The 23,288-nt window shown below is 45.0% G+C and overlaps 1 protein-coding gene across 1 annotated transcript; it reads left to right on the forward strand.

The window, feature by feature from the left end:
• AXDND1 (axonemal dynein light chain domain containing 1) lies at window positions 1-20,858 on the forward strand. The gene is given in 25 exon segments (XM_059822137.1): window positions 1-97; window positions 618-796; window positions 1,166-1,266; window positions 1,906-2,032; window positions 2,391-2,476; window positions 3,642-3,698; window positions 3,814-3,919; window positions 4,658-4,779; window positions 5,292-5,432; window positions 5,867-5,971; window positions 6,578-6,698; window positions 7,278-7,379; window positions 7,949-8,115; window positions 8,980-9,040; window positions 9,491-9,725; window positions 12,433-12,646; window positions 13,241-13,334; window positions 13,987-14,186; window positions 14,781-14,877; window positions 15,873-16,100; window positions 17,253-17,396; window positions 17,551-17,679; window positions 18,894-18,985; window positions 19,852-20,003; window positions 20,758-20,858. Coding segments are annotated over 25 exon segments (3,258 nt in total).
• The last annotated feature ends 2,430 nt before the right edge of the window (window positions 20,859-23,288 follow it).

Here is a 23,288-nt window from a genome sequence, read left to right on the forward strand (position 1 = left end):
ATGCCCACAACTGGAGCGCCAGCACCTGGATCAAAAGCCAGTGGAAGGAGACGGAGCGGTGCCTCGCGGGCGGCCTGGGTCGGCGAGGGCCGGTCAGGTAGGGCTGGGCTGCAGGCTGCTGGGGTTCCACATCTGACTCTCCGTCCTTCCAGCTTCCCTTTAACAGCGGGATGTTTCTTTGCATTGTTTTGCCTTTATTTAGGCAATTGCTGGTATTTCAGGGCATTCACATCTTTGCAGAAAGCCCACTGCTAGCAATCCACAAGAAGGGAAATGGCTTTACAGAAACACGCAAACTTTAGTTGTTCACAGCATCCCTTGGCGTTTGCGTACCTGATAGCTTTGCTCAATCGTGGGAGGAGTGCTTGATCTCCCATCCTTAGAAGGTAACTGTTCTAGGCTTCACTAGAGATCCAACAACTGTCTTAAAAATGGGATTAGCTGCCCGTGTTTTAGGTAGTCGATCCTGCTTTGGGGTAAGGGATTAGACAGAGTTGATCCTGTTTTAGGCTAAGACATCTTGTTCTTCTCAGCCCTGTATTTTATCATCGGTTTTGCTTTCTCTTTCACCAGCAGAATAAAAGCTGTTGAATTGGTTCTGACATGCTATTTTCCAGAGATTCCCAAGCTGAGGGGTGCCTCAAGGATGCGTGATCACATCAGGCCTGTTTCTTCCTCCCTGGAGCCTGGTTTTGTTCCAGAAGAGGTTTTCCGAAGCCTGACCTGTGCCAGCAATTCCCTCTACAGCCCAGAGTACTTACGGTCCCAAACCACCAAAACCCCAATGGGCTTCAGGGTGAGTGTGTTTCCATCTCCTGTCTTTTTCTGTCCAGAATCATCTCTTCACTGGGGGTGCATGTTCGTTCCCTGGGCCAAAGGAAAATTTGCTGACCTCGTAAGATGAAGTTATCTTACATTGCATCACTTTTCTCACCACACCATTTGATGCAGATCCAAAGCACTGCCTTCCAGTCCCTGCAAAACGTGCTTGCACCCTGGTGCTGCTGTGAAGCCCTTGCCAAGGCTGTTCTGTCCACACACCAGTTTCTTTAGCCCTAAGACGGAAATAATGACGCGGTGCTTGTTTAGACAGCCACCCTGACCTCTCCCACTCCTTGGCATGTTTCTCACTAAGAAGCGACAGCCACGTGTGCCTTGTCTGCAGGGCTGCCTGCAGACCCCAGATCGGCTTTGGCATTATCCTAATCGTCGGAGCAAGTTCAGACACCTGACAGACTACCCTGTCAGCTTGACGGGCGCTGGAAGGTAAGCAAAGAAGGGATAAGGAGCCCAGGGCAGTGGAAAGATGTTAGAGCTGGGAACTCGGAGCTATGTCTCTCCCTTGGTCTTTTTTTATGGTAGGTGGCTGTGCTGCCTAATGCGGCTGCATGAATGGACCAGCTGCCCCAACCGAGTTTGGGCTGGAAAGATTCAAGGGAAAGGTGTTTTGGGAATAATAAATAAAAGAGTTTCTAAATGAGCAATTCTTGGAACCAACCTTCCAAAGAATGCCAGGCTCGCAGGGATGCTCTGTCATCCACGATTAAGAAAAGAAGCTCTTGTGGCTTTAATGGACTTAGCAGGGAATAGCTTTACGCTTCTTTGTAAATAAGTGGTGCTTGATGGTGCTTGGAAGTGGAAAATGTTTTGCTCTTTATCGGGTGTTGGATATATATGCAATAGGGCGTTGAGAGCGGATGTGAAAAATGGATAGGCAATGCGAGGTCAGTCTGCCTAAAAAACATGAACTCATCGGTCTTTTTCGGCCCAGGGGAGGGAGTCCTGGCCATAAGCCTGGCCTTGGGTTGAGCACAACAAACCCGTGTGTGGCTTAGGCTGGCAGGAAGGGAACGGTGGGTTGCCTGCGGGGTGGGTCAGTGAACGAGCTCTTCCATTCCATTTCAGGGATGTCTCTTACCTGTGTGACATTGCATCTGGCCAAGAAGCTAAGAAATCGATGACTGGCAGAAGCTCTTTCACTGAGAGCTGTCAGGACCGGAGAGGGAGCCGTGGTACAGTCCCACGTACTCCTGTGAGTGCTGCCGTTCAGGGGTTTTTCTGTGTCTATCAGTAGCTGGGAGAAGGGAGGTCCTCATACATGTCCCCCCATGTTACCCTGATCCTAAAACTCATCGGCTCTCCTTGCGGCTCCAGCCCATCGGCTTCCCTGCCACACTTCGATGTTAGCTGTTTCAATCTGCTTTCGGACATAGAGTGTTTCTGTCGGGCTCTGGATGCGTGAAGTGGGAAAGGGCAAAGCAGCGTGAAAAGCCGCTACGTGAGCTTCCCTCTCCCAGCTGCCAAACCTGTGTCTTTTTTGGGAAGGGACCAGGAGTGCGTTTGCATCTTTTATGCTGATGTTTTGTGCTCTCTCTCTTTTCCATCCCCAGCGAGCAACCCTAGCAGATAGTCTGGTTCCCAAGGAATTTCACATTGTGAAGAACAGGGGAGTTTTGCCCTTGAAGTACTTTGATGAGTGAGTGCTTTCTGCTTTACAAGGGCTTGTCCTCAACTGTTCAGCGCAGGGGGATCAAGTGATGAGAGGCTGAGGACGCTGCCCAAATACACTTCTTGCCGTTGGGAAGGGGAGAATATAAAAGGGAGGTTGTGCAAGTCCCGTGCCAACGACCAGGCTATAGGAAACCCTGCAGAGCAACGTCACCCTCCTTTTCTTTGTCCCTGCTCATTGGGGTGGCTAACAGAGAATTTGCTGCATGCTAGTACTGCTTCTCAGGCGGGTTTCAGTAGTTGGACATGAATGTAGGCGCTGAAGTCTGGTTTGATCCCTTGAGGCAACTTTTGGAAGTTTTTTGCTGCTGCTTTTTTTTTCTTTTTTTAAAAAATTTTCATTAGTTTCTCTGTTTTTCTTTCAGAATTGTTTTCTGTCACAAAGCTGGGCAGGCTCTGCATAGTTCTTACTCTCACTTTATGCTTGTATAGACCTGCTAGCATCTTGAATCTGACCACTCTGGGGGTTTTTTGGTTGGTTTGTTTACCTTTTGGGGTTTTTTGTTATTTGTTTTTTGGCTTTTGGGTTTTGTTTTGTTTTTTTTTAATTTTTCAGGCTGTGAGTTTTGAATTGAGTTTACCAATTCTTGCCCAAAAAAGGCTACTGACACTCCCCAGACACTCCTGGACAACTTACTAAATTTAAAGGAGATTCTTTCTCATTTTTCAAGGATTAAACTACTAAGATTAGGAATAAAATTCTCACAGCTTCTTTGCCAACATGATGTAACAGAACAGTGTCACCTTATTTTGCTGGTCTCCTGTGATCAGTCTCTGGGTGGGTATGGTGTGGATACGTGGTGCTCTTCTGGCCACACCAGTAACTTTTAAACCCATTGGTCACTTTTTAGCCAAGTACCATGAGAGGTCTTGAAGGCAGAAGGTTCCTACAAGATTTGTGTTGTTAGTGGCAAGAAGGAGGTCCAACTGGTGGAACAACTGTAGGAGGCCCAATTCTCACATTAGGCTCTGGATGCTCCCACTGAAGAGCAACCCTGTAGAGCCTTCTCTGCCTCTCCAACCTTCATCTGCCTGTACATGGGACAAAGAGATTGAAAGAGAGAGTGGGATCCTGTAGCTAGCACTGGCAGGATTGCTTTGTAATCAAGTTCTAACATTTGTCTTCGTTTCAGTAAATACACAACGCTGCTTGAAGACCGTGAAAAGAAACTACGACTGTTCCCATCCATGTACGTACCACCCTGCATGAAGTTGTTGGAAAAAACCCAGCTGTTTGAATTTCATTTCCTGGGAAAACATCATTAACATGCTGTACAGAATAATGGTGTCTCTCTGGTCTGTCAGGAAACCTTCTGGGAGGTTAGAGGTCATCCAGCTGATGGAGGTGATGGACAGTATGTTGGAAAAAGCTGGAGTAGACAAGCTAATCAGAATAACAGGACCTTCACAGGTGGATAACTTGCTTATGCTCGCATAACTTTCTTGTACCCAGAAAAATAATATCCTCTTTTCCCCAGTGTTTAGCCCTGCTGTGCTTAACCTACCTCCTAGCAGCTAGTTCATGCCCAAGCCAGCTGTCTGTATGTCCTGTAATAACCAGGGGTTTCCTCTCCTGAGCTTCTCTTTGTCTTCATCTGATCCACAAAGAACAAATGGTTAGCTTGCTGGTGTAGAAAGTTACATTTCTGGCAAAAATGCCAGAAAAGAATGCATTTGGCATTATTACTATGGAGGAATGAAGGCAGTAGCTGTCTCATCTCTTCCTTGGGAGACAGGCTGCTGTGTTACAAAATGGGCCTTTGGAAACCTTCATACACCTAAAAAGCAGATCTCAAAGAACATCTGTACCTTGCTTGGCCTTATTTTATGTTATTCTTGCACGGTGATGGGGAAGGATTTTTGAAGAATGTAGAGCATTGCCTCAGCAGGAACTCCAGCTGCAATTAGCAGAGAAGCTCCCATGGATGTTGACAGGAGGGTAGTCAGGATAGTATGTAACACGTTTGAAAACGAACTTGTGAACGCAGGATGGCTCTTTCCCTTCTCCTTTATACCTTTAGTAGTGTTTTGTCCTCAAAGGGAAACCTCCTTCAGAAGAAATGAGAGATCTGTGCTAACCTCTGTTGTTAAAGGAGTAGGCTGGCCACGCTCTCTGCAAGGCTATGATTTTTCTCGCCTGTTTTGCCAGCTGCACAACGCGCTGGAGCTGATGAAGGCGGAGCAGAACATCTACAACATCGTTTTCCATGAGCTGATTCGGCAGGTCAGCGTGGACTGCGTGGAGAGAGGACAGCTGCTTTCTAAGCTCAGGTCATCATTAGCCAACCACCCTTAAACCCCCTCTTGATTTATGGCAGTGTCCTCTCAGGAGCGACATTAGCTATTGCAGACTGCTCCTAATGTCCTCCTTGCCTGGCAAAGCTGTTGTGATGTAACTGGCATGGGGTCTGATGCCAGGAGTGAAATAGGATTTCCTCGCCTAGTTAACAACCGGGGCTAACGAGCCTCTGTTAGGTAACCTGGAGCTTGAAATCGGTGGCACTGTCACCACACTTGATAGCGTGGGCACCTTATCGGTGTGGCATTCAGTGGCATTTCACACGTAGAATACCTGGTACTTCCTTCACAGCCAGGGTTCCCATGCTCAGATTACCACTATTTGTAGCAATTAAATTGTTCCAGTGTTTAAAATCCCCAGTTCAAACACTCAAAAGATTGCTTTCTAGATAGCTCCCAGTGCAGAGAAAGTAAAGGGTCTTTGGACGGCATAAGAGAGATCTGCACTCCCAGGTAAATACCCTTTTTTACTCATTTTACTGCAGGCAGAGGTACGTGGGTCTCCTGGAGCGGATTCCTGAACAGATGAAGACCCTCTACAAAAAAATGATGGCACAGCAGTTGGTTGACAGACATATTACAGAAGAACTGCTCTGTTTTAAAGAATCTGTTGGACAGTTGGCCAGGTCTGAATCCTGCCTGATCCTAGAGATTATCTCTATGCCCTAGGCTTAGTCCATTGATTTTGTTCAGTTTTCTAATCTTCCTCCCATAGGAGCAGGAAGATAGTGTTATGATTTGAAGCAGAGCTACAGGGACCACACTTGAGCCTCCTCACACTCTGACTGCACCCTCTTAGTGCCAAATAATGTCAAAGCCACCTCCTTTCCTTAGCACGCTGGAGGTTCTTTGGTGGGGGACCGCAGAAAGGGGTTGTTGGAGCAACATGCGTGCATGGGAAGAGAAGGTTTTCAAGATGCCTTTCACCCCTACAGTGAGATGATTATGTTGGAAGAAGAGAGCCCGGCATGATAGTGTAGGGCCCACCAGTCTGTGCTTGCCAGAATAGAGACCTTTGGGTTGGGCTAAGTTGCATTAAGTCTGTACCCTGCTGTTTCAGCCAGCTGTACGAGGTACGAGAGGATGACTGCAAGGTGACCAAAGAAGCAGAAAAAGCTCAAGAGGAGCTAGCTACAGCCGTGCAGGAAGATAAGGTGAATGCAAAGTAAGTAGTTTTCAGAGTTGAGGTTGGGAGATTTTTGCAGCATGCTGGTGTTATTCTCTTGGGGTTGTTGGGAAGAAAAGGTGAGGGATGATTTCCTTCTGGGGAAGAGAGCTTGGCTGTTTATGACAAATGCCATTATTTTGCTATAAATGTTAAACCCCTCAAAGGGATAGAAAGCTGTTCAAAACATTTCTAGTTTTAAGTCATGGAAGTTGCACTTGTTGCTCAGGTGCTGACATTCCCTTTTCTTCACCCCACATTCACAACTGGTGAGCCCTTCGTAGTCTAGCAGAGCCCGCAGCTCTGAACTTCTGAGGGCCTGTGGATACGTAAGGAATCAGGGATTGAGGTGGTTGGTATCAGAGTTGTGGTGTTTAGGCACACAGATTCACTTACAGAGATTTGTATTCGTACTGAATCCAAGTTGCAATGGGAATATCAACAGAAAGGTGTTGTAGGGGCTCGAGGAAAAGGACCTGTGAATTTACAGGCTGTGCAGGAGGTGACTAAGGAAGGAAGGAGGGAGAGAAAATGTCTAAGAAAAAGCTTTAGGAATTGGGAGAAAGACAGTAAATGTGAATGAGAAGCACATTGTCTTTCTTCTAGCCTTTTGGAAGAGTATCGGGAGTTATACGAGTTACAGAGAAAACGACTGGAAGAGCAAGTTCTGCTGCTAGCCCGAGAGAGAGACGTTTGGAGCTCAGCTGCATATGACCTGGCTCTGAAGGTAGGTGCAGGAGATCAGTCATGCATTGTAAGGTATAAGCCATCATAGCTAACAGTCCTGTTGCAAGGGCAGATTTCAACCCAAGGAACATTTTTATTCAATACGATCAGGTAGTAACACATCTCATACCTGCCCTGACCTCTTTTCCTGAGGTCTGTTGTATTTCATGCATGTGTTTTTTAAATGGAAACCAGTTAATTCACACAGCATTTTTGGTACGGATCTCCAGGTTCCATGCAGGAAGAACTTCTGTGAAATTAGTATTTCCATGCAGAGATGGGTTTGACTAAAAAGTTTCCTATTCCTCATAATTTAGAATATCCTACCCAGATTCCTTACAGTTCCTCACAAAATACCATTCTTGGTTAATTCTGTGCTTCCTTGTTTGTGTCCCCCTTGTTTGCGATCTTCTACTTTACCCCATTCAAGTTTAAAATCTGTTAGCAGAACTTCTGGGGCTGTCTAGGATATCAGAAGTTTATTTGTAAGGGAAGTGGACTTAACCGCTTAAGCGCCTGTTAATGTCAGATGCCTCTCCTCAGAAGAAAACAAGGCAAATAATAATGTTTTTTTTTTCAGATAGTAGACAGAAACCAGCTCACATTGGTTCGTAGGCTCCATGTTAGTGGAAAGACACTGACCAACGTTCTCAGGCATTTCATAGTCCTCTTGGCCTCAAAGGTAGGGACCTGCCTGGGTTGGGTACCTGTTCAAAGTGCTTGCATGCGTGGTTTATGTAGCTCTACAGTTCTCGGTAAAGCATTCGGTACTTTGGCTGTTATTTGAACTTTCAAATCTTGGTCTAGTTTCAAACGAGCATTAAAATTTGAATGAGTTTCCTCTCTTTCTGCTTTTCTCTCTTTACCCCATGTCCCGTTTTCTCTACCTCAAACTTCTATTTTTTCCACTGTTTCCCCTTTTCTTTCGCAGCTTTCTTCCCTCTCCCCATTTCATCTCTGTAAAATCAAACCAGATCCAGGCTAGTGTAATTTTGGCCGCATAAGTATGGGACTGCATGGTCCCTCGGTAGCATACAAGCAAGAAGGAATCAAGCGCTCAGTTCTGGCATGCCCAGGGGGGGTCCTGACTCAAAGCGTTTGTGGGGGCTGTGCTGTGGAATTACAGACATTACCCAGATCTCTGATATGTGCATATCTCAAAATAGCTAGGGCAGAGGGAGAATTCCTCCAACTCGGATCGAAAATAATCACAACAGTCCCTTTTCCCACCCTCTTGCCCAACGCCTGCAGGACACGGGAGACCTGGCTGATCTGCAGGAAGAGACCGAGCAGTTCAGGGAGAGGTTAGGTCACGTTGGAGCAGAAATAGAGCATTCTGAGGAGTCCAGCCAGGGAAAACTGCAAATTGTCTGCAGCAGCCTCAACAAGCGGCTTCAGGACTTCCACTGCAGTGACTCGTGAGTGGCCCAGAGGGACCAGGACTAGCAGTGCACTCCCTCAACCTTTACCTTGTGACAGTAGGTCTCACTGATCCAGTGCAAAGCCTGCTCTGATTCTCAGGTGCAATGAGATTTGGTCCAATTTACACATCCCTCACTGCTCTACTTTTCTGTTCAACACATGGATTTTGATAATCACGTCCCTAACGGTAACTCCAAAGAGGTGCTGTGTGTTTGTGGTTGAATTCAGTGGAGCGAGGATTGTACCCTCCTGCTGCGAACCAGAGTGTCTTTTTTGCAGCTGTCATTGCTATAACAGAATTCTTCTATTTACTTTGGTTCATTTTAACTCAAATGCACATGCATTGATGCTTCAACAGAGCATTCAGTTCTCTCACATACATATACAAAATGAGACTCTGAAAGACATGAGGTTTCAAATCCAAAGTCATTTTGTATGCTAAGTTGATTATATTTTGCAGGCTTTTTGTTAGTTCATTGTGATATGTTAAATAAAACAAAGCATAAATGCAAGTACAAAATGCAGAAGTATACAGTGTGTGCCTTAACAAAAGACATCACTTTATAGATTTCAATCATAGAGTTAATAATGTCTGAATTTTCAATATGTGCTTGCATTTTATTTTCGTCTTTGCTGGAAGTAACATACTTTCCTAACTGACACCCAGTCTTTGTGTTACATTGAGTAAGAGAACAAAAATGTCTGGCTGAGCAGGGCCTGGTGGTTTTTACTTCTCTTTCAATTTACAGTTTGTATCACAAACTTGGTATGTGTAGAGTATATCTTAACTCCTGGTTTTACACTGGCTACTAAAGGAGTTTTTTCCCTCAGCTCTCATCCCTTCTTTTCCTCAGCTTTAGCTCCTCTCCAATGAATGAAAAATTGGATGAAGTCCTACAAGATATCAAGAACTTGATAAATGTAAGATTTTTGGGGGTTGGACATGTTATTGAGTGGTATCTGCTCAGCAAATTACCATGTGTCTGCTGAGGCCCAGTGAGCATCTATGCCCGTCACAAATGTGAACGAAAACACATCAGCTCAAATCTTTGGTGCTGAAGCGTAAGCTGAGAGTCTACACATGAGAAGTTAAAATTGACAAATACCATGGTTCAGCCAGTGCATTAAACTTAGTCCTGCATTTGAGCACTGTCTGACCAACAGCTCTGGTGACTGAAAAATTATATTAATCCATAGAAGTGCTCAGAATTGTCAGCATTAAGTTTCCAATTTATTGTGCTATCTACTCACGTGGTATCTATGCTCATGGATTCCTCGTGCTTCTCTTACCTGATTTCCATCACCTTTCTGTTGCAGCCAAGGGGTGATATGACTTTTGGGGGCATGGCGAGCTTGCTACTTTTCTTTCAGATGCTAAAAGAAGACCTAGAGCAGTACGGAGGGGAGGTGCACCTAAGAAAGATTGAAAGTCTGCGGAGCGCTGCCAGTGTGCAGGAGCACTGGACGGAGCTGGGACAAACAGTGCTGAATCGACACCGGGACTTTGCTGGAGCGTTGCCTCCACAGCACGCTGCCCTGGAAGAAATAAACCAAAGGGCGTGTGAACTCTACCAGCAATACAATATAAGGATAAGTGGGAATAATGGTAAGGAATGATCAATTTTGCGGTTCAGTCTTTCCTTGGGGACGCCAGGAAAGTAGCGGGTAATAAAGGACCAGTTGACATAATCTGTACTGGCTTTTTCCAAAGCTAAAGACTGACCTCCAGATATGTGCTGGGAATCAAGAGCATTCAAGGGGTAAACTCCAAGAAACTTGACATGCAGTCACACCTAAAAAGAATACCTGAAATTTTAAATGCGATACAGTGCAAAGAACATGCAGTGTAGATATGACATGGGGAAGTCGTGTGTTATGTTCAGAGGGAGCGTGGGTGGTTTGTGATTATGTAGATAATGCATGGAAAAGAAAATAAGTGTAAAAGGAAAGAATGGATGTTTAAAACGTAAAGTAAAACATCACTGTGTAGATCATTAACCAGGTAACACTGTCTCAGAAGGTAATACTTTTTTTATCACTTTATCATTAACACAAAGCTATCTTAATCTAGATATTGAATTATCTTGATAATAAAGTATGTAAATAAATGTTTTCTTTGCTGATATAAAGTTATCATGTCCTGTGTGAGATAACAAACATATGTTGGGTAATTTGCAGCTAACCTTCTCAACCTTTGTCTCTGTGAGACCTTGACTCATTTCTCATTTCAGAATTGTTTCATCTCTGATGTTTTTTTAATCATCTTATTTCCTTTTAGCCGACTAAAATTAAACTGAACATGTGCTGTCAGGAACTGCTACTCATGTTTGCTAAGCTGCTTCTCACACTGTCATCTTATTCTTTCACTCAGGGTTATCCTGTGCTTTTCCCTACATTACCTTATGCTACATGTTGTATTTCAGCCTGCTAAAGGAGCTGAGATAGAATGATAAGTCTGTCCCTCCTAAGAGACAGCTAAAGGAATTAAATATTCCCGGTTGTTGTCATTAGAAAGTGAAAGAAAGAAGGAACAGGGCCATAACTGGCCAGGCACCAGCATGGCAAAAAGTTAACAGCAGATTGTCAGAAGCCTCGATAGTTAGTAGAGATCTGAGCAAAGGGCTAGGCAGTACAGAGCAGACATCTGGTGCAAAATTGCTTCAGCCAGTAAAATCCAGAAAAAGGAATTTTAGCATATTTTAACAAAGGCTTTGGGAACTGGACCACAGGAAAGGTATTCTCTTGATCCATCCAAGGCAGTGTATATTGAATGGCTTGGATTCATTTTTGCATTGTAATGTAATGGCTGTTCAATAGAAAAGACAAGGTATCCCTTCTCTTTACATTGCATCTCTGGTAAGAAACAGTGAAAATGAAAGAGATTATAAGGAATAGGTAAGAGACAATACTGAGAACATGGTAATTTTGTCCCGTAAGGCAATGGCACTCAGTTACCTCAAGTATTTCTCAGTTACCTGAAGTATTTATTATCTTCTAAGATCTGATTACCTGACCTCAAGCAGCGTGTACCAGAACTACAAAGGGTTTGATATTTGATGACAAGGATTAGAGATGCAGAGAGAACAATGAGATATGAGGTTGTTTTGGACAGGAGATATGAAAGAGGAGTTATATGAAATCTATAAGGTTTGGTTTAAGATCTTTGCTTTTATTCAGTCTTCCTTGATCACTTCTTGAAGCCTTCACAGTGTACCTTTGTGACAATAAGATGTTTTTGACATTGAAATTGGCACTTGGGACTAGAGTGATATGTCCAGTGAGCTCCAGTTAGGTATTCTCTTTTGCTGGGGACTTGATTAAGTTTATAAGATAAATGCAATGACATAGACAGCCTTCCCAAAGCAAGCCACTATTTAATAAGGATCCAGAATACTGTGTAAGGGCTAATATGGCCAAACCACACATAAGCGATTGGCAGTGACTGTTATCCTTCATCCCATGCCCTCCTGGGACCCACCTCCTTTACCTTTCCTCTTAAATTGTTGCTGCATGGCAGGAAAACTTAAACAATTTCATTCCTACCACTTCTCCTTGGTCTCCTGGTCGTTAAAAACTAATGCCTGGTTGTGGGGCTCCCATCCTGTGCTCTGAAAGGCTTCACCCTGCTGAGGGTAACCTCCTCCCTTTCTTATCAGTCTGGACATCCCAACACTGCTTCATCACACCTCTTCCAATCCAGAGAAGTTAAACAGTTCTACCCCACAGTGAGGAAAATGACCCATGCATCAAAATCACTGAAATATTAAAAAAACTCTCATCACCTCCATGTGCATAACATGCCATCTATGCTACAAGATGTCACGGAGGCCAGGACCTCATCAGGATTTAAAGAAAGCTTCAACATTGGATATCAAGAGCAAGAATTGTTACATTTCAAGCATATTCTCCAATAAACAAAGAATATCCATCAGCATGTGCCAGATGAGTGAATGAACAAGTCATTTACTACCTTGTCCAAGCATTTTGCACATCTGTGCAGACTGTATCACCTGTGTCTTTGAAGAACCAGGTTGTTACTGCAAAGCTGTTTTAAAAAGATTTATGTTAAGCTTTTATGCAACAAGGGAGCCAAATCTGCCACGACAAGAAGGAAAGTCAGGGCTTCAAATCAAGCCCGTTTTCTTTCATGTTGCTTTGAATTCAGTGCTTACTAAACAGCTCATTCTTAGTCCTAAGTCTAGCCAATTCCCACATAGGCTGTTCATCCCTCTTGGCATCCCTCTTTGAATCCAGCTTTGTTTTTGTTGGCTGAAAGAATTGTAATTAAAGGTTCATATTTTCTTCCCCCGCAGGCACAGCCAAGTTTTTGACAGCCTTGGTGAGAAGTATGGAAGATTGGTTATTCAAGGTGCAAAAGCTGAAGCGAGGTTCTGGCATGCACGAAGCTAAGCTGCGGGCATTTTATCACAAAATTCCTGGGTGGCTGGCCCAGGTGGATGCAGTGATGAGCTGTATAGGCTCCAGCCAGTTGCATGAAGCTGAGAGTGATAAGAAACCACATTTCCCGTAAGGACAGAGGTGTTAATTGTGTCTGGGCTGGCTTTGTACATTAAACTACACTCATAAGAAAAGATAAATGCTCTTTTGTGGGGACCCTGATGCAGGAAACTGGCAGTGGGATAAACGTGATCAGCTGAAGTGTTAAAATGATTGGAGACTGCCTTCATTTGCTTTGATTTGGCAATATCTGTGGAAACAGTTGGTGGCTTCAGTATCACTCCTGGAATGTCACTGTCTCCCTCAGAACTGCCACCTGCTTTGGAAATCTTGACATTTGAAGAAAAACCATGATTCATTTACAGTCAGATTTGCGTGGGCATATTCTTCTTCATCGTGCTCCATTGTGTTTGGTAAATATCATCGAGAAATAAATCATATGGAGAGCACATGCTTAACGTATACGTAAGCGGTTACTTGCAAATGCCAAGTTTGCCCACAACTATAGCATTAACAAAAATGCCTGTGTCATGTTTCCAGCATATGGTGTACTAAAATATGTCATTTTTCTTGAGCTGGGAAGCAAAAGGTGTCTTTGAGACAGGAGATCCTCAGGTATGGTACACTAGAGGTCACTTTATTTCTGGATTTGTTTTTTTTCAGAGTGGTACCTAGAGAATTTTTTCAGATGATTCAGCAATGGCTACTGTCCGTGAATAATGAGGTTGAGAACAGCATCACGCATCTTAATGAAAAAGTAAGCGCAAGCTTGAAACTGCCAGGGATAAGAGCACTATATCTAGTATTCAGTCTTTCCTTTAATTTCCATCTGGCCAGAGCGCAGTTGTGAGGAATGCTTGTTTCTCTTTCGACACTTTCTTTCCTGTTTGAGGTGAATTGTAGCTTTTGACTTCCAGCCAAAGGAGCAGAGGAGAACTCCTCTAAAAATAGCTGTAAGGTCTCCTATACAGTGCACGAACACAATTTTATTGTTTCATCTTTAGCAAGCATTTCCTCTGGAATAACATTGATATTTCCTGTTCAGAGAGCTGTTGTGGCTGCTAGCTCTCTGCAATTTTACTTCTTTCTCCCAGGATTGTAGGCTAGAGGCTCTCACTATGCATTTTTTAAATGTTCTTTAAGTGTGCTGTGTGATTCTTCTTGGTTTGTTGCTGAATAAGAAGCATATAATCCTAAACAAGAATTGGGGGAAGAATAGATCCATAGTAGGAAAAGGTGTGTTCGTAATGGGAATGAATACAGGAGAAAAAATGGTAAAAATAAATGTTTCTGTCATTAGGTCAGTTTGCAAATTGAATTAGGTAGGACATGAAATGCACTGACTTCAGACTACTTGGCAAGACCGGTCATTTATTACTGGTTTAGATTTGCTCTGATGTTTTGTGTAGGTGACTGAACTGCACCAAAACCTGACCCTGTGGCTGGTGAATTTGCTGAGATGCATGACAGCAGACCGCTCATCCTGGGAGCATCCCCAGTCAGGCACCAAGATGGATGAGGAGCTCAGACTTCTGGGGGCTCATAAGCTGCAGCACGAAGCTGAAGAGCTGGTTGCGGAAATGGGCAGACTCTCTGGTTCTGTAGTCAGGTATCAGCAGAGGTTTTTAATTTCATCTGAGGGGGTTTTCTCAAGAAAAAATGTGTTGTGTGCTGAGAGATTGATCACAGCAACAGATTCCATCAATTTGGTTGTCCTAAATGGGCCTTACTGGAATTTGTAGGGAGCCTAATAAGATAGGAACACCTAAAGAGAACAGCAGTGCCTGCTTTATACCTAGTAGTGCTATAAAGCACGCTAGCATCTGTGATTGCATGGGCTCTGCCCACAATTCTGAGGATGACCTCCAGAGGACGTAAGGGCAGTGCAGGCAGCTGGACTGCAGTCCAGGTCACCTGGAGCAAAGCCTCCACCTGATTCAGGATCTGTGCTCACACATCCTCTGTGGGTTAGTACAGCACAGGCATAGACAATCTGTCTGGGAGGTTGTTGTGTGAGTGGGGCAGGCAGGTGAGGATTGCTCTTCTGGAGAGTTCTTTAGTGCAGAAGTCTACAGATAGCTCCTGTACCTTGCTAACAGCAATGAGCTCCTGACCGAAGGGTCTTTTCCAACCTAAATGATTCTATGATTCTAAGCATTTGAGGGCAGTCCTGCAGGGCTGATGATATTCTGCATCTTTGCAGCTGCTGCCGCGATATTGTCAATGCAATCGTTAGAAAGAAACGGTCAGAGATGGATTTAGAAGCTGATTTTGAGCTGGAGGAGCTGAATAAGATCAAGGTAAAAGGTGCCCGTGTTTCCGGCTGTCTAGGTCTGGGGTAGATGAGACTACATTTGCTTTGTAAAAGGTAGAGAAAAATGTATGTGAGGATTTCAAGGAGGAGGGAGACTCCTGCTACTCCAGTGGATTACCCTGGTCCCCCAAGTTTCCTCCTGACTCCGCAGTCCTGGAAAGCAGATAAACCTGGATCAGGTCATGTTCAGTTTTAATATTTTCCTTATCCTGTTTCAGGGTATATATGTAAGGGCTCTCCTTATCTTCTTAGTATCTCCTGTGAGATTTATTCCATATGAGTGGCAGTAGATTCACCTCTGGTTCAAAGCTTGTCAGAGCCATGTACATCCAGACTTGAGCAGTGTTTAGGAGTTCCTGGAGGTACTTGGTGCAATATGCCTTTATACAGATGCAGTTGAAATTTTTTGCAGTCAACTGACCTACCTGCCACCTCCTTATTCCACACTTGCATGTAAAGCTCTTAATTGCTGCCACTGTCATTACCAGTGTTTAGCCAAGCTTCGCCTGTGCTTTAGGAATGCAAAAGGTAGACTCTTCCTGAAGCCCAAGGCTTCCTTGAGCACAGGGCAAATGGCGTTGCTTCAGGGAATGTCAGAAGCTTCTCTGCAGGGATTGAAAATACTTGTTCTTCTGTTCTGCATTACCTTAGCGAGTGAAAAATTAAGCCCTGGGATTTACACTCATTTGTTCCCACATGGGCTGGGGCAGTGACTGTGACAGAGACGTTCTGCACTGGCCTGAGGAGGAGCTTGCTGAAGGAGTGGGAGTGATTAGCCAGTGACAGATGTCATGTCTGAAAGCTTGGAGAAATGTGCCTTCCTTTTCCTTTGTAGGGTGAGGATGGAAGGGTCCGGGTAGGTCCCTGGAACAGATAAAGACAGAAAGGTGGAGTTATTTAACTGACTGAATGAATATGATAACAGCTATTTTTTTCTGCTCAGTAATCCCTGAATAATCATTTTCTGTTATGTCTTCCCAGACTGAGTGCTGTAATTGGATTGAAGCGTGTAGTCTTCTCCTTTCAGAAATCAAAGGCACTCCTGTCTCCTTTCTGGATTTAGAAGACCTGAGAAACCTCTTTGGATCAGAGGTAAAACTGAGAAACCTCTTTGGATCAGAGGCATATATAGACTGCATTTGCTGTTCTAGGTCGAACCAGTCTGAATGAAAATCTGCTTCAAAACTTTCCCTTGAGGAAGCAGCTACAGTTCAGTTTGAGGGAAGGTTTAGCACAGGGACCTGCATGCACTGAAAGCGGCAGCTAGAACTATGAGGTGTTATGACTGCAAACTGGTTAAAAATCACAGTGCTTCTTGGGAGGGAAGGTCTGAGGCAAAACCAAAGATTCAGCAGAGCTAGGAAATTTTACCCCACTGGTAGATCAGTTCCCCATGGTGCACGATAGCTTTTGCTTCACCTGTTGGGATGGACTTTGGCGGGAATGCTGGTGGTTGCCTTGCCCCGGCGATCAGGCTGAACTTCTAGTTTAATTCCTTGTGTGGCTAGATGGATGTCTGACGCTGACTGTGACAATCAGATGTGTTTTATTGATGGTTGGGTTGGCCGGGCATTGGCCTAATTTCATACAAAACAGGCTAAATTCAGGAAATGGATTTAGATTTATTGTCTTGAACAATTTGTTCGCGTCAGTTCTGAACTCCACCCCCAAGCAAAGGGACGTCGCTCATGACTTTGTGTACAGCCAGTGCTGTAGCTCGCCTGCTGCCTCTCTTTTTTCTCCATGCCATGGCCTATACAAAGCAGGTATGCTTCAGTGGGTCCTGCTTATGTAATGTTCAGTAATTAGCATACTCATTTGCGATTTGAAATAGATTCATACTCAGGACCTCCTAGGTGGCTGGAGTCCAAGTCTGAATACATGCAAGAGAATGTCTGAGATCAATTAGCTTTACCTAGGCATGCTGGTTTTGTCTGGGGTAGATTTAATTTTCCTGATAGCAGCTAGTATGGAGCTGTGTTTTGGCTTTGTGCTGAAACCAGTGCTGATAATACAGAGATGTTTTCGTTATTGCTGAGCAGTGCTTACACAGAGTTGAGGCCTTGATTTCCTGGAGACGGCTGAACACCTGCCTGCCGATGGAAAGCAGTGAATGAATTCCTTGGGGTTTTTTGCTTTGCTTGTGTGCACAGCTTTTGCTTTACCTATTAAACTGTCTTTATCTCAACCCACGAGTTTTCTCACTTTCACCCTTCCAATTCTCTCCCCCATCCCACCTGGGGGGAGTGAGTGAGTGGCTGTGTGGTGCTTAGTTGCCAGCTGGGGTTAAACCACGACACTAGGTTATTTGGATGGACAAAGGGAGCGGGCTACTAACCCAATCCTTACGGTGCCTTACAGGAATTGCAGTTGAAGCTTAAGCTTAAGGACACTATCATTTCTTCAACTCAGGAAGAGCTTGAAGCTGAAGATGCCAACAGTAGTAGGAAACCCGTAAGAGAAGAAGAAACATTAGAAGTAAAGGAGAAAATTGCTATTATGCAGGTGACTGTAGTAGCTGCAATATGGTACTTTCCAGCAGGGCCTTTTTATTTATTGCTCAGTGTATGAGATATGAAACATGGCTTTACAGCTGCCTTGAATGCCACTAGGCTAGTGATATCATCTCCTATTTCTCGTTCCTTTTCTCTCTCAGCAGCAGCCACGTGCTGGCATGGATTATCTGACTGAGGACAATGAAGCTACTGCAGACATGATCAGATATGTAGGACATGACTCCAACATCCATGTGAAGTCTCTGAAGTCAGACATCGTTTCGGTTACAGGGGTAGGAGTCTCCACTGCACCAAAAGCTAAACCAGGTTTTAGCCTGTTGGCAGAGATTTGGAGCTGGGTTTTAGCTGCCTAATCAGACTCTGTTACGAGACCCCCTTTAACACTTGTGTCAGACCTGCTGGGGCAGTGCAAGGTGCTGGTGTTCTCTCCAATTCCTCTCTTCTTGCAACTTTAAATAATCATTAGCACAGTTACCACAGCTGCAATTTTTCCTCCTGACCCATGCATTACTGCCGTGGCCCCGGGACTTCCATGGGACTAGGAATGGGTGATGTGTGTAGTCTGAAGGAGGACTATGTGCAGAGACTAGGATGGTGAAAATGATTTGGTGCTGAGCACATGGGAGGAGTTGAAGAGGGTTCAGAGATTCAGGGAGTTCCCCCAACAACAGGGAAGCAAGAAGTTCAGGTTGGTTTGGCCTTCAAAGTCCTTGTTTTCTCCACTTGCCTTTGGGATGATGCTCTTTGGTAAAGTTGCTCTTCAGAAGTCATAGACGCCGCCTTTTGCAGTCATTCCCTGGCCAGTCAGTCATCCAGAGTGGAGCCTAGAGGTACAGGAATTGTGGATCTTCAGCTAACTGTCACTGGATGGTCCCACTCTTTAGGCATGCTGCATTGCTGAGTGTGCCTTGCCCTTCATGCTTTAGAGGTGGGCAGCTAGTTCAGAGTGACAGTGGGAGATGCAAGAGCGTTTCTTTACGGACCTTGATTTGTTTTACAGAAATGAATCCCTGGAAATCACAATTACCTTCCAAAGCTTAGAGTAGGAGCCTTTCAACAGTTACTTTTACAGAAAAACCCTGGTTGTCTTCTTCAGATGAAGAAAACTGACTTATGCCTGTTGGACCCTGTGAGGAACTGCCTCTTTCTGTTCTCTGAACATTGTTTTGTTGTTTTTTTCGCTCCTGGTCAGACTACAACCATCTCCAACCTCTGTAACCCAGTGAATGCACCAGCAACTCAAGACTATGAGCCAGTGAGAGTTTCATGTCTGAGTCAGAAAAGCATTTTAGTCTATTTTTAATGCCAAGATCAGTTCAGAGCCTGAACTAGCCTCTGGTTTTACATGTTTTGCTGATACAGAGCTCTTGTCTGTGTTGTGACTCTGCACTGAGACACCAGCACCAAACCAGGCACGCGCTGCAGATAAATTGCGGCGTTGCCGGTTTGACGTTCACTTATGGAAGCTTTTGCTCTTCCCAACCAGAGGGAGATGACTGCCACCAAGCCATCGACTTCCTTTTCTCAGAAAGAGTTTGAAGCGCTGGCAATGCTGGAACATCTGCAAGTGCAGCTCCTGTGAGTACTGGTCCTGTGCTGGAGGCATGAGCAGGGCAGGGTTTCATCCCAGGCAAGTGCCTGTTCTGCTCTCTGTTAAGTTTCTGCTTCATCCAATATCTGTTGGCTTAATTTTGGGTTTCCTTCCGTTCTGATTGTCTTGGGCCATTGACTGTGATTTATGTCAGCTGAAGACATGACCCATGTCAGCTCTCCTTCATCTGTGTGCAGATTTTCCATTTTGTGTACTCATGAGATATATTGCAGAGGTACTCATGACTGTTTTCTGCAAGACTTCTCAATACTTCAGGTCCTGTTAGCACTTGCAGGGTGCTATGTGAAGGCAGCTGAGTGCTTCCGGGGCCTGCTGGTTCCCAGGAGCTTGGTAGGTACAACCATGCAATGTTGTGCCTAAGTGTGGGGAACACAATGAAGGGGCACCCAAGTGGCTCCATGCCACATCAAGGTTTCTGTTTGGTAATGACTTCTTCCATGCCTAAGCAGGCATGGGCACTCTGAATTACATTCCCTCATGCTGCTTGTTTTGTCTGTGAGCTTGCATTATCCAGGGTAACCCCATCTCATTAGCCTTGCTAATCGAATTGACTGTGATCTGTATTTATCCTTGCACAGTGAAGATCAGCATCTCACCCTTTTCTAGCAAACACTGAGTTTTAAAATTAATCAAATTTGCAGGGTTTTTACATGAATGTGCCATTAAGTCCTTTATAGATCTTTTAACAATGTCCTTCTCTGAAATCATAAATGTGTTTTATAGAATCAGTCAATCCCACTGAACACTTCAGCTTTCTAAATCTTTCTTTTAGATATCCTGCCAGCAACTGCTTAGATTTCAGGTTTCAGCATTATCTTTGTTTGTGTTTCAGAGAAACAGAGATCCGTGCTCAGAATGCAGAGGAGAGATCTGAAGGTCTTGAAGAGAAGCTGAAGGAAGCTCTACAGAGAATCAAAGAGCTAGAGTGTGAGCTGGAGAAAGAGGGCAAAGTCATCCCAGAAGCAACACACAAAGAAGGGCAAGGTCAGGAGAATCAGTATTCTGAACCCTCTCCCAGACTCAGAGAGGGAAGCAATCTTTGAGGACACCTCATTCATCTCCTGTTTAGTGCAGGAACGTCTCCTCCTGGGTGCATCCTTGGGCTTTGCCTAGGCTCTTCATCAGAGGCCAAGCAAGGAGGCTTTTAACATGATTCTAGATCAGGGCAGAAAGAACTGCTGAACCTGGTCTGGTTTTGAGAGAAAGTAATTTTGTTTGACACATGACACAGGGTCTATGTCTAGGAGATCACTGTAATTGACTTCATCTTCCTTGTAAGTGAGTGTTCCCTTTTAAAGTCAAGATGATCTGTTTAGAATCACTGATTTTGGGGTAGAAAAGAAATAAAGTTCCTGGTCCCTTCATGCTCAGAGGCCACAGACCTTTTGTGTTTATAGCACAGGACACTCTTGCTGTCTCTAGGAGTTATTTGAACACTGCTGACCTAGTGATCTTGCCCATGCGCTGTGGCAGTGAGTTCCTTAGGTCGCATGTTTGTTGTGGATGAAAGCATTTCCTTGTGTCCTTCCTCAACTGGATCCACACAGATACAAGATGTGGAGAAGGAGAAGGAATGCGAATTAAAACTTCTTCCCCTAGTCCTTCAGTGTATCCTGTCTCTTTGACATCAAAGCAGGAGGAGAGGCTAATTTGTTTGTGAAGGATGTGATACCTTGGGCACATTTTAAGTCCATGGTATTTTTAACGGCTTTGGTTTGTTGTTTTATTTTTCTTTCAGAAAAATGTTTCCAAGAAGGGATCTCAGAAGTCAGGGCCTGCTCAAGTCCCAAAGCTTCTACCTCCAGCCAGTCCAAGGGATCCAGAAAAAGCAAACGTTAAAGAACACCAATGCCTGAGTAGTTTCTTAGTGCCCATTCACGGCAGCATTTCACCCCCGATCCACTGCAGTTACTCCTTACCTACTACCCCAACAGTTTGACCCACTCCCAGCTCGGAAGAGCAGGCAGCGAAACTGTCAGGAATCACATCATTGCAGACAACCCCTGCCAACTCCCTCAGAGTAAATTCTATTTTGGAAATATCATATATCACTAATCCTGAAGTACATTTTTGAACGATGTTTTCCTTCTGCAAGGTTTTTGTAATATGTCCTGAAGCTAAAATGACAAGTTTCTGCCAGCTCTGTATATGTAAAAGACAGAAGATCCTGCTGGATCAAGGCGTGTTCTTTGGAACTGAGGATGCTCTTAGCTATCATTTGCCCTTTCTGTAACTGCAGAAAAGTTACATGTTTGAAAAAAATATGCTTGACTTCTGCAGATATGACTGCAAATAGGGTAATGTGTGTGCCCTGACGTAGTACTGTACACCTCTTGACTCATTTCTCAGGCTGTGTTGAGCCTTTGAGACGTTATCTGTAGAGGTGTTGGTCCTTGATGTGCCAAGGAATCTTGGACTGGGTGGATCATTTTACATGGAGTTAGAAATGCAGCCAGAGGAAATGTTGAGAGAAAGGATCATCTGCAGTATGTAGTATTATGTAGTATTATGCCCTTTGTAGTATTATGCCCTATGTAGTATTATGCCCTTTTGCTCCAGGTTGGGAAACAGGGGCCTATTCCAGCAGCATGAGAAATAACCAGAACCATCCTTAGAGAAGTAACTACACAGCTCATGTTTGCCAGTGGAAGATTACAGAGTTGTTCCACTTCACAGAGCTAGTTTTCCATGAGCGGATCACTACCAAGGTCTATTACAGACACACAAGCAGGAGCCACAGCCATCCTGCCGCCTTCTTCTGAGTGGGTTGCAATGGCAGAATGATCTGATGTGAGGTTACGCCTGGAGCTCGGATGCTCATATGATCACCGAGAAATTCATGGGTGGATTTTTCCCACTTCCCAGCCAGTTGTAAGGGGGCTGGTTCGCCAGGTGTCCTTGCTGTAAAAAGGCTGGAAAATACTTGTAGAGTGAGTGTTACGGGAACACTGAGTGTTGAGAAGGGGACTCCAGGGAGCTGAAGGGGCTGATTAAATACAGCATATGTGGTACTTAGTAGAAGTGGGATCCTTGTCCTTTGCAACAGTAATAAGCCAGTGCCTACAGGCCATCCTTGTGACACAGCTGCATTTAACGGAAGTATTACTGATGATATATGCCAATGTTTGTGACTGTTACCAGCAGGCAAAGAGGGAGTGAATAAAATGAGTGAAAATACAAGAGTGATTGACTGGCTGAGTAACCCCAGGTAGGCACGTACATGATGGCCAACTACTATGTGGGCAATTAAGAGAAGGGCCACAAAGTACCCTCTATCTTGGCCTCTGCGGGCCACCAGCAGCAGGACACTGGGCCTGGGAATAGCTGTGCAAGGGAGGTCTGCTTTGCAGCAAGGGGAGATACTGCAGGTCAAGTAAAAGGGCAGGAGCCGAGCTGATGTCCACCCAAAGGGCACCAGGATCGGAGAAACCGAGTGCAGTGGTATTTCCTTTGACAGTGCTCCATATCGTTGCCAAGGGAAAGGATTGCAGTATCTGTAGGTGCCCAGTCATTTCAAATAGCTTTTGGGAGGAAAGGATACATAAGAGTTTTGAGGACTTTTTTCTGTTCCTTCCCTGTGTGTGGAGGTTACCAAGGCAGCTGCAGCAAGCAAAAGTATTACTGTTCTCAAGGCTCTCAGCTGGCTGTTCCCCAGCAGTGATGGATTCCCCCTGGTCAGCCCAGTGGCAGCTGGTTAAACGGATCAGCTCTAAAATGTTGAGAGGCTTACAAGCTCAGACCTTGTCCTGCCGCACCCCCCCGTGGAAGCGAGCAGCAGCACAGCCTGCCTTTCCTCTGCACACCTGATGTGCCTGGCAGGGAAGTGCCAAGCCTTAAAGGCTGCCCTTTCCTCCTCTTCCTTTTCCTCCTATTTTAGAACTAGGGCTCAACACCTTAGCTGCCTGTGTGTGTATCTATGTGCGCATGGGTGGTGACCGAAATCCCGTATCCAGGACTATGCCATGGGATCCAGCTCGTTCCCTTGTTGCAGAACCACCAGGCTGGCAGCACCCACCAATCTGCCCGGGTGCTGAGCCCCTTCCTGTTCCCCCACCGACTGTAGGGCTCCCACCCCTGCCTGCCCAGCTGTCCGGTTTGGGGATGGGGGCATTTAAGTACATAGGGGCTAGTCTGTCCTTCCTGCCGAGTTGATGGGGCAAGATGGATCAGACCCCAGGGGCCAGGCCCTAGGGTGCCAAGATGCATCTGGCCCTGTGAAGGGGAAGGGATGACACCCATCGTCCCTCAACCCCCTGCTCACACACGTGA

The sequence above is a fragment of the Gavia stellata genome, chromosome 10, assembly GCF_030936135.1.
Source record: "Gavia stellata isolate bGavSte3 chromosome 10, bGavSte3.hap2, whole genome shotgun sequence".
NCBI lineage: Eukaryota > Metazoa > Chordata > Aves > Gaviiformes > Gaviidae > Gavia > Gavia stellata.